General features: G+C 39.1%; 1 protein-coding gene across 3 annotated transcripts in view; it reads right to left on the bottom strand.

Annotated features, from left to right (window-relative positions):
* The window catches only part of LOC106475868 (ubiquitin-like protein 4A), a 15,716-nt gene extending 6,707 nt beyond the window's left edge, over window positions 1–9,009 (bottom strand). For 2 of the 3 annotated variants that reach the window (XM_022379881.1, XM_022379882.1), the window contains exons 1-2: window positions 8,884–8,993; window positions 8,396–8,482 (exon numbers count right to left, since the gene is read on the bottom strand). In XM_022379881.1, coding sequence (XP_022235589.1) covers window positions 8,396–8,443 — 48 coding nt within the window. In that variant the 5' untranslated portion in view covers window positions 8,444–8,482; window positions 8,884–8,993. Of the gene's footprint in view, window positions 1–8,395; window positions 8,483–8,883 lie in introns of all 3 variants that reach the window. The other variant, XR_002609011.1, reaches the window with a different exon arrangement.
* Window positions 9,010–11,951: the final 2,942 nt, after the last annotated feature.

Raw genomic sequence — 11,951 nt, 5'->3', positions numbered from 1 at the left:
TGGCACTAAGTCCATTAAAGTGTCTGAGAAAGGCAACAGGGGGACATTTTGAGCTTCCAATTGGTTATTCAATGTCACATATAAAAGTAAGTGTATATAAGGGAGCATTTCCAAAAATGGAAAGAAGTGGGCAGATTGCCACTTAGCAAATTGAAAAGATAAGAGGCTCTTTTTTTTTACATTCTAGCTTGTCAATATCAGTAATTTTAGTTTCTAATTCATATGAAACTATAGACTTAGTATTTTGACTTCACAAACATCTAATCTGAACCAGTGCTGCATTCAACATACCATGTGACACACAAAAATCAATGTTTGTCTGTGTTTTTCAATATTTGCTTTTAAATTAAGAAATTGAGTAATATATAGTACTAAATTTGAATTATAATCTACAGCACTGTTTTCTTGGAAACTAACACATTAGTTACTGTCAATGAAACATACAAATAGCACTGTTTTCTTGAAAACTAACATATCAGTTACTCTCAATGAAACATACAAATAACACTATTTTCTTGGAAACTAACACATTAGTTATTGCCAATGAAAAATTCTACATTTTGATATTTTTTAATACAATTTCTTTTTCCAAAACTTATTTCAAAATTACTGATATTACATACTGCCATCCATATTTTGCTTTGTGTCAATTTTCCTGTCATCAGTGATATCTTTCCTGTCTCCTGGAGATGTTATCTTTCAGTAATCTATGCCCATACTGTGCAATACATCATGATGTCACGTGTTATAGGCCATGCTTAGTGATGTACATTTTGTTTTATAATTAATGAAAACTAAATTACTGATAAATTATTATTATACATATAATTATCATAGCTACTTTTTGATAATTAATTGAATAAAAATAAATACAGATGTGGATTAAAAAGAAAACTCACTAAAACTGTGAAGATTTGTTATATCCTTCAACTGCCAGACTTTACTGAAATGGTCAAACTGTTTCATATCGACATCTTTCAAGTCCTACACAACTATGTCAGTGATGTAATATATCCAGAGTATTATTGTCCCTTTTATGATTACTGTTTTATTAATGCACTAAAATTTTAAAGATGAAAATAACTTAATTAATGGAAACAGCCTAACTCTAAGTCGTAATTTGTTATGGGGCTTTTACCTTTACTCTGTATTAAATTATTTTCCGTGATCTAGTTTTAGAAAGACACGACAAAGTCTTATCCAGAGCCCTTATGCTCCATTTAAGAAAGAACCTAGCTACTGTTTACATAATCTATTTCTGCTTCCTCCATACTCCACGACCATTAATGGTAAACAAAATTATAAATGTAGACAAAACAGTATCTATTCATAAGATATGCACAATGGCACACAAACTGTGCCAGAATTAAACTGTATATTATTTTTTGGTACTAATGATAATTTATTTTTGTCATCCATATCCCAGAAGCATCAGAGCACATGAATTTCAAAAAAAAATGGGAGAAATTGATGGTGTCACATGAATGTTATTATTCACCTTAGAGAAATATGAAATAATCTACCTCCAATTTGGCTATGTCCTTGCCATGGTTAAGTCACTTGTTTCAGCTATTTATATACTGTGCCATCTGTTTATTGTTCAGATTTTCTTCAACTGGAAGAGGTTGATTAGGTTTGAGTTATTTCTATAGAAGATAAAGAATACAATACATCTACCTGTAACTTTGTAGATAAGCGAAGGCACTAACCTTTCAGTATAAAAAAAATATTTTTGTTTTAGAGGTTTATTCCATTTCCAAGATAAAAAAAAAGGTTAATAAGGGTAACGTGACTTGTTTGTTTCCCATGTATATTTTATTGAGTAGTTTGAAATTACCTTGACCTTTCCAATAAAATAACTCCGAACAACAAATTGGTTAAAAGAACAAGGGGTATTACCAATCAACATGAAAGTTTGTCTGTTATAAATTTAGAACTATTAAAATTCATCTTCTTTAACCTGAAGAACACTGTGTAATTTGGAGGTGGTAGGGTTTTATATTAATGTTCTGTTTATGATAATTTGTTATGGAATGACCAATTTTTAGAACTTTATCCTGGAAAAGGATTTCACTTGGAACATAAGACATTTGTAAGAAAGATGCATCTTTTCAGGAAGAATAATCAAACCAGTAAAAACATCCAAAGCTCATGGGTTGGAGCATATGGATCCCATGGATCAAGGAAATCCTGACCCTAGAAACATCAGGGAATTTCATTGTACAGACTTGTGAGTGGAGGGAGAGTACCTTATCAGAAGTTATAATTTTCTTAAATGAAAATGTATTTTCAATAGGTACCTCCCTCTGCTCACACTTCCTACCCATCCTCCCCAAATTCCCTCGGTGCTCATGTCTTCTGCCAAACTTCGAAGTGATAGTTCGGTAGTGGCGCATAGAGGGAGTAACATGCGTCACATGATAGTAGTGCTTTCCTATTGGTGGAAAGGTGAAGCATGATGATTTGCATGAGAGATGTGTTGGAACTGTGGATTCCAACAGAGGGAGGATGAAGGCTTGTGGCATATGTTTCTGGAAACATTTGCATATAGAGGGCAGCATGAAATGAGAAAAGCTAATCTTGTGGGATGAGGGGTGTAACTATCAGAAATACATTTTCATTTAGGAAAATTATAACTTTAATATAACAAGGAGACCACTGTATAAGTATATAATATCATAAATCAATATACCAGAAAACTAAGTTTTAAATGACTTGAGTTGATTGAGTCATCAGTTGAGTAACTTCATTGTTAACAACATTCTTGGCCTTATAACAATATCTTAAACAAACTTATGGCCTGTCTATAATTATCTCTCCACATTAGTTTGAATCCCAGATTGAAATGAAGGAGGGACCAGTGCAAGAGAAGCACAAGTGTATCCCCCAGAAGCATCTGGAGGACATCCCCAAAATGAGAGAAACAGATCAAATGATCTGAAGAGGGGTACTGCACCACATATTTCTTCGCCATGAACATTGACATGATCAGGAGGACAATACCTGGTGGAACATTAAAGAGAGCACATCCATATGGTACAGGATAGTATAGCAATGTGATCTTAAACGGAAATCAGAATTACTAATTCTCACAAGTAAGGATGTGTCCCATGGTGTAGAGTGGCTAGGGCACAACACACCTCACTCACTGTGTACCGACATCCTCGTAAGGGTAGGATGAGGATCATACCATCTTCACCCCAAGTCCCAGAGTCAAGAGTGAACCTAACATTCTACTCCAGGAACTCACAGGGTAGCCTAATGCCAGGGATCCGGGAATGTGTCATCCAGAATATGAGGCAAGTCCATCATATGCACTGAACCCCCATGACCGTGAAACCAGCTCAAAAAGACCCTAGGTCAGTAACAACTTTATCATCTAATGAGGAAAAACCCAGGAAAAAAGTGGAAACAGATCACGTAGACCTTTTGCGACCCACAACACAGAAGACAAGTCGAGAGGGGAAGATGGTCAACCCAAAACCAGTGTGATGGGTTGTGGGATTAGTTCACTTGATCTCCAAAACACCACCTGCTGGGTATTAACATACATAAGAGGGTAGGAGGAGGGCACCCAATCAGAGGGGTGAACTACATTTTGGCGTCTCAACTCCACGAAATAGTTATTTATCCGGAGAATCTTGTAACTACCTCTAGACTGACAGAACACTACCGCCCTACTCTGAACTGAATGGTTATAGCCATCTTTGTGGAACCCATCCTCCATGGTCAACCACCCCAGTGGCTTGTAAGTGGTAAGGACTCCCATACCCCACTGGAAGAAAAGAGGGAGAAAGTGCAGTGGAGAGTCCAGAGGGACTGCAACACCTGAAACAGTGCAATGGGTTATCACGAAACCCTATTTTGAAAAGCAGACCACACCGATTTGTTCAATCTAGGCACAGCAGTAATCCCCTTCAGCTTTACCCATGCCATCCATGGGTGGCATGGTCTGGGACAAGCATATTATGACACAATGATCATGAGAAATTTACACTCTAGTGATTTTGTGAAACACCACATTTCAAGGGTGAGTGTACATAGCCATGGAAAATATGTAAGAATCAACATGGCTTACAATGCAGATCTAATAGCACGATGTCTACAAATGATTATAGCCATCTATGTGGAACCCATTCCGAGTACAGACAGAATACCTGGTCAGGCACCACTTGCCACAGAGCAGGATCCAAATTGAAGCTGAATCAGGGACCCCTGAAACAATAGTGAGCACTAACCTCATGTCACAGCCATGCCGAAGTCTGTAGAATAGCCACAGGTAGCAGGCGATACCCTGAAAAAGAAAAAATAGCGATGTGGTGTAGGTAGTGGGAGATGAACGTGTGTGGAGTTGTCCACATGCCTGATCGTAGAATCTCTTCTAATGGCCGATGAAGAGGAGAGGCAAGGAAGAAGGTAAGATGATGGATTTTATATGAGGAAAAGTGAAAAAGATCATGCTGGGAAGGAGACAAGGAGGAATAGGTCAACTGGATCAAATGTCGAACCCAATTGGTCAGGGTAACTGGGGAAAGATCACGGGAAGAGGAATGTTGCCAAGGGATAAAAGCTGGGAACGAGGACCCCTGAAGGAAGCCGTGTGAGCAATATAACAACAGAGGGCATGGATAGAACAGAGGAATCTATCCAGATCAGGACGAGAGTAGAGATGAGATATATAGGATAGGCAGATAAGGGAAAAGGTGGACTGACCTTCTCGAGCCATAGAGCCAGATAAAGAATAAGGTGGGAGGAGTGGTACGAGGTCCTGGTAACATTGAGGGCAAAAATATCTGACCTACGACACCTGCAGGCCAGGAGGAGGAGGAAATACGCCTTCAAAATAAGGTGAAACAGGCCACGTAGACCTTTTGCGACCCACAACACAAAAGACAAGTTGAGAGGGGAAGATGGACAACAGCAGTAACTGTTGGGTAAGAAGCCCAGAAACCCCAGAGTTAATGCCCAGGAGCGATAAACACTCCATTTGCATTGACAGACGGTCAAAGAAGAGGGGCAAATGGAACAGGCTAAATGTGAAACTGGAACTCCTCACCAAGGATCTGACAAAAGTCAGGCATGAAGATGGAGGATGGAAGGCATGGGATGGAACACTGGTGACTGGGGTTGATGGAGCAGGTTGGGATGGAGGGAAGAGGAGGGACCACTTGCATTGGAACAACTGAGGAAACCAAGGTTGAACAGGCCAGTAAGGAGCAATCAGAATGACTGTGAATGGAGTGGTATGGATGAGGGAGACCACCCAATGAAGTAAATGGATGGGAGGGTAAACATAAAGAAACAGATGAGACCAATCCTGGCTGAAGGCATCGATAGCCAAGGCTCAAGGATGAGGGACCGGGGACCAAAACTGAGGCATCAATATGGGGAGTTTCCAGATGCAGACAGAGCCACCAAAAAATGGAAGGATGCAAAAACCACCCCATGGGATAAACACGATCCAGTCAGGAAAGACAATCGGCTATGAGATTAAAAGCACATAGTGCATGACATGCCATCAAACGAATGTGATGAGTGTGGGCCCAATAAAGAAGATCCATAGTATGAAAACATATGGATCTGGATATAGTGCCACCTTGGTGATTGATATAAATCACCACAGTAGAAATGTCGGAATGGATCATAATCAGGAGTTCGAGAATGAACATTGATGTGAAGAGAACTTTCCTTCACAGACCAACGACCCGAAACCTCCTGGTGATCCACCCAAGCACCCCATCCCTGGAGGGATGAATCCGTGAACAAATGTAAAATGGCCGTGGAGAAGGAAGTGGTACCCACCATCGATGTGTGGACCCTGTTCAACCACCAATGGAGATCATCTACAATGGATAAGGTCAGGGATATAGAAGCATCCAAGGAATCCCAGGCGAGGTTCCATTGATCATGAAGGACCTATTGAAGAAACCGCAATATGGGCTCTGCTCAGGGGTATGAGAGGGGTCATGGAGGACCACATTCCCCAAAGTGATAGAACCTCATGAGCTGTATGTGAAGGAACAGACGGGTATTTCCAAATGGCCTGTTCCATAGAATGGAGGCAGAGAGGAGAAGGTTGGACCCAACTGAGATGGGTGTGGAATAAAACACCCAAATGGATAAGGTATTAGGTAGGAACTGACAAGTGTGACAGGCCAATTACTGTTTGGAATGAGCAAGAAGAAGCCAGTCATTCACATAAACATGTGCAACCCCATGGCATGATTATGTCAAGCAAAGGAGTGGACCACAAGACAAAACATGTATGGTGCCAAGGCTAGACCAAAAGGTAAGGCATAAAACTGATACACAACCCACTGATAGACAAACCAAAGATATGAATGGGAATGCTTTAACATAGGAATGTGTAGGTAAGCATTGGAAATGTCCACCTTGGTCATCCAAAGATCTGGAGAAAATAAAATACCCACCTAAGAAAAAGGTACGTCTCCATGTTAAAGTGAGGAGTGTGAGCATACTGATTGAGATGGCATAAATTGATGACAGGGCGCCAGTCCCCGGTCTTCTTGGGAACCACAAACAGGCAGGAGTAAAATCTCCATGAACCTGGTGGAGCTGGTTCGATAGCTTCTTGTGCGATGAGGGCCTGAACCACCTCTGACAGATGCTAGTGTGTCAAGGGATCCCGAGGAGAAGGGAAGGGAACACTTAATAATGGAGGAAGGAAGAGAAAGGTGATAATGTATCCCTCTGAGAGCACCTTATGAACCCAAACATCTGTAAGAAAAGATCCCCACAGATGAACAAAATTCACGAGACAAGTCCCCACTGGTCCTGAACTGACCACATAGTCACCAGTACTGCTGTTGGCAGATTGTGCATTGTTGAGTAAATCATTGTACCATGGCAATGCGGGAGGGTGGAGCAGGAAGAGGTTGGGAGATAAAGTTTAAAAAGACTGATGACGAACAAGCTGAATCAACAGATAGTGAACGGGAAGACAGGACAAACTCCGAGGGTGGTGAGTGTGATCAAAATCATCTTCAGTCTGGCTCAACTCGAAAGGCTCAGAAGGAAGTGGGCAGAAGTAGGCGAGATTGGTTGGCTCCTATACTGCTCAAACTCCTGGCGAATAAGATATGATATATCCTCCGACAGGTCACTCTGTACCAGAAGTGGTGAGTGCAACTTCAGAATTCATAAGCAGCAAATACAAGAAAGTAATGCTTGAATAAAAATATGAACTCCACAACTGTGAAGTGTAGTAAATAAAGTTAAGAAAAATGAAAAAAATAAACCATTTTAAGGTAACTGAACAATGTAAAAAAGAATGTCTGAACTCAACAGTTGCCAAATGAGAAATGATAATTCAGTAGTGGCACATAGAGGGAGTAACATGCGTCATGTGATAGTAGTGCTCTCCTATTGGTAGAGAGGTGATGCATGATGATTTGCATGAGAAACATGTTTGAACTGTGGAGTTGTGGCATGCATTTCTGTAAAAGCTTGCATATAGAGGGCAGAACAAATGAGAAAAGCTAATCTTGTGAGCGGAGGGAGAGTACCTTATCAGGACTAGCTTTATTAATACACAAGTTACTTTTTTGGTTCTCATCTATATAGTTGATTTACTTCTTATTAATTACCAGTACTACTACAGCATGGAAAAGTTAATTAAAGTCTAACATCAAGCTTTAGGTTACTCAGCTACACTTGTTCAAGATTATTATCTAAATGGTAATGTGCCAGGATTTTTACAGAAAACAAGCCCCCCCCCCCAATACATATTTTTCGAGCTAGCTAAGTTAGTTTTTGTTTCTCCACAGGTAGTTTTTACAGGGACATGATAGTATCTTTTTAAATACAAATATTTGATTGGATTAGACTGTGTTTGTATATTTACTGTTGTATATGATCATACTTTACTGTTACTAGTGTTAGAGACAAAATACTGTACACAAATTAATCTACTATACTACCAACAGCTGTTTCAAACGAAAACTTTATGTTCAATAATTAAGTGCATTGCTCTTAAAATCAAGGATATTTCTATGGTCTGGCCTAGTCTTACTAAAATTGATAATGATCAAGAAAGTTTAGAATTCAACTCTGAATCTGATGAAATCTGAAGATCTGTGGAGGTAGCTAAAGTAAACAAAAAACAGCACTACAAGCACACGCACTATTAATACTCACCATCACAGAACTGCCAGCAGTGCTTAGCCTCAGCCAGAAAAAGGTTTTTTGCAACATGTCCTACTCATACAAGTTTTCTAATGGCACTTAGCATATTAATATACTTGTAGTTTTTACAAATAAAAATGTTTCAGTAATTTTAGCTCAAATGTTTGTCAGATTCAAAGTTCTTAACCAGTTAATATAATTTTATAACAAATTTTAATTCTAAGCTTATAAATTGAATCCTCGAACTTACCTCTATTGAATATTCCTTTCCTTGCAAAATCTTTACTGAGATCAGCATAATTACCTATTATATTCAAGAGCGCTGAACAGTCTCGATCTAGTTAATAGTAGGAACACTACAGTACAAGTACAATAAGTGATTAACTATACAAATTACACTTTTACAGTTTGAACTAAAGTTGGAGTACGTTATTTTGACCAATACAATAGTAATACTGTTGCACCAACATTCCCAGAGTCCAAAACGTAGGTGTAACTTAGACCAATTCAATCTGACTTAAAGGACTGTTTCGTTCCTCTTTTCAAACTTTAAATTACTGAATATTCTTGGAAGTTAGACTGTTGGTGTTAGTTTGAAACTTTGAGTACAGTTCCAGTGTAAGGTCTATCTTATGTTACTAAATTAGGCTTAACGAGTAAGTCTTTACAAACAACTCAATCAAGTAAGGAATTTATATGGGTTTTTAAACACATAATAATAATAATACTAATATTTACCTTTTCTTTTTACAGAATTTTTATATTACTCAACAACTTCTAGCTGCTTACAAAGCCATAAAAAATTAGAGAAATTTAGGCGTCAGCCAATCAATTCTAATAACAGTGTGCCCTCTAGACTTTTGTGTAGAATATTAATAATTAATGATAATGCTTTAATGTTTATTATTTTTTGTTCCAATTCATTAGTTGACCATTTAAATATTAAAAATGTAACACAATAGAGTAAATATTCATTTTCAATATTAAATTAAAGAGAAGCCTGATGATACTGCAAGATTGCCATTTCGTCTCATTTTAAAGGAATAAAACTGATTAAAAAGAGTATTGAGTAAAAACTAATGTATAAATAATGTTACTCCTCGTTTGTTAATTTTCCGTAAAAACTCTTTCCGAAGAAACTTTAGCGATACAAGTCCTTTCTTAAATAAACCTGGTTTATTCTTTCTAAATACAACTTTTCAATACACTTAATTTCCACGGTCACGCTATAACAAACGCTATAATTCACAACGAACGTCTCATGTGCTCAACAATACGTCTCTCTCGGTCCGCAGTTCAATTACACATTACATTGCTGCCGTCACGTCTTGACCGTCTTATATATAAAATAATACCGACATCTAGTAAACGCTAGATCATTCAGGAAAGGACAGGATCCTTCTAGAAGTTCATGACGTGTACTAGCGTCACATGACTTCCGCTGTCGTAACAATAACAAATACAAACTGAAATCAAATTATAGATCAGTCATAATCAATTATCCATAAATTATATACAAATTTGGATATTCAATGAAAGATTCCATGAGTGTTTCAGCTGTATTCTGCTATTCGGTCACCATGCGAGTTTGTAGCAAACGCTATAAAAATAAAATATAATCCATAGCGAGAGAGTCAATGTCAGTTTTAACATAATGTCACGACAGCGGAAGTCACGTGACCCTAGAAGCATGTGCTTTCCTCGGAAAGAATTTATACCGGGAATTAACAAACGACCAGATACGTAACAAATTGGTGTCAGAAGTGGGATGGAAAAAAAAATGGAAACGAGAAGTGGAAAATCAAACTACAGCTTAGCAGATGTGATGGCAGTGTTACGACAGCGGGGGTCACGTGACGCTAGTAACACGTCATATTCTCGAACGTTCATGTCCCTTCCTGAAGTCTCGAGAGGTTACTAGATATGTGGTATTCTTGTATATATAAGACCGGTAAGAACTGACGGCAACAATGTAACTGAACTGCAGACAGAGAGAGACTGACGATTGAGTCTAGCACGTGAGTCGTTCGTTGTTAATTATAGCGTGACTGTGGAAATCAAGTGCATTGCAAAGTTATATTCAGAAAGAATAAACCAGTTTTATTTAAGAAAAGACTTGTGTCGCTAAAGTTTCATCAGAAAGAAATTATACGGGAAATTAACTAACGACCGGAGGTGTAACAAATTGGTGTCAGAAGTGGGATAAAAAAATGGAAACGAGAAGCGGCAAATCAAACTACAGCTTAGAAGATTTGATGGCAGCAATACAAGAGCAGCAAAACGGGAAAATAAACAAGAAGAGAGACAACAGCAGCTGTTGGAGGAAAAAGAAAAGAAACAAGAAGGACGAGAAAATAAACAAGAAGAGAGATTACAACAGTGGCAAGAAAATCTGCAACAGTGGCAGCTCGAACAGCAAAATAAACAAGAGAGATTTACAGCAGCTGTTGGAGGAAAAAGAAAAGAAACAAAAAGAGAGATTACAACAGCTATTGGAGGAGAAAGAACACAAACAAGAAAAGAGACTACAGCAGTGGCAACTGGAACAAGAAAGGAAACAAGAAGTACAAACGGAAAACATCAGTAAATTTAGAGCGAATTAAATACATTAAAGGATGATTTATTGTCTTTTACACAAGGAGGACACATTAACTATCAACTTAATCAGCCCGAGACAACGGCAAGCCCCTTCCAGACCCCGCAGCTAAACCCTAATACAGACATCTTCAGTCCTGTTAGAAGTCACATCCCAGATATGAATGTCAGCAACAGGGGTGATCCAGTACGAAGGAAGCCACAGGAATTCGATGGGCAGGCACCGTGTGAAGCATATAGAGCACAATTTGAGCTACTGGCAGAAATGAATGGATGGACAGAGGAGCAGAAAGCAGTATATCTGGCAACGAGCTTGAAGGGACAACCACTGGAAATACTTGGACAGTTGTCAGCAGACGACAGACACAACTATAGAGCACTGGTAGCAACTCTAGAACTCGGGTACGGAACTCAAAATCAGTCAGAAGTCCACAAAGCTAGGTTTAGGACGAGAGTCCGTGCTAAAGGGGAGAGTCTGCAAGAGCTGGCACAAGTCTTGGAAAGTATGGCACACAAGGCCTACCCAACTGTACCACCCGATCTCCTCAAGTTGTTGCTGAGAGATCAGTTTGTAGATGCTTTGGACAGTCCACAACTGATGATATGAGGTATTGCATATGCCTCAGGCCACTTGGTGAAATAATCCATCACCATACAAATGTACCTTTTCCAGCACGAGTTTGGGGCAAAGGACCAGCAATGTTAATGGCTACTCTTTCCATTGGTGTGCTAACTTGATATAACTTCATTGGAGCACGTCCCTTATGCTTGGGTTCCCTTTTAGCACAACATGTACTGCATGTCCTGCACCATTCTTCCACATCTTGCCTCATACCTATCCAGTAAAATCTCTTAACTCCGAGATGTCCTCCTGTTAAACTATCATGGGATTGACGCAGCACAACTTCCCGTAACTTTCTCGTTATGTCAGGTCGCCACTTTCCCCATCTACAGTTTCCCATCTTTGGACAAGAATACCATCTTCCAGCTTCAACTGGTCCCATTGTACCCAATAGTTCTTCTTAAGCTTGACACCTTCTCCCAAGCAAGGCACAAAACACTTGGTTTTAGAAAATCAATTATTGGCTTCAAATCTTGGTATTTCTCCTGCTCTGCTTTAATATCTATACCTGGTTGCACTTCACCATCATCAACTCCTTCAGTCACTCTGACTTCAGCTTGATGGCACCAAGTTAGTTCAACTTCCCTTT

This window comes from Limulus polyphemus, unplaced genomic scaffold (genome assembly GCF_000517525.1).
Source record: "Limulus polyphemus unplaced genomic scaffold, Limulus_polyphemus-2.1.2 Scaffold9319, whole genome shotgun sequence".
Classification (NCBI taxonomy): Eukaryota; Metazoa; Arthropoda; class Merostomata; order Xiphosura; family Limulidae; genus Limulus; species Limulus polyphemus.
The sequence above is the reverse complement of the archived record's forward strand: the minus strand, read 5'-3'. Positions and strand labels throughout refer to the sequence as shown.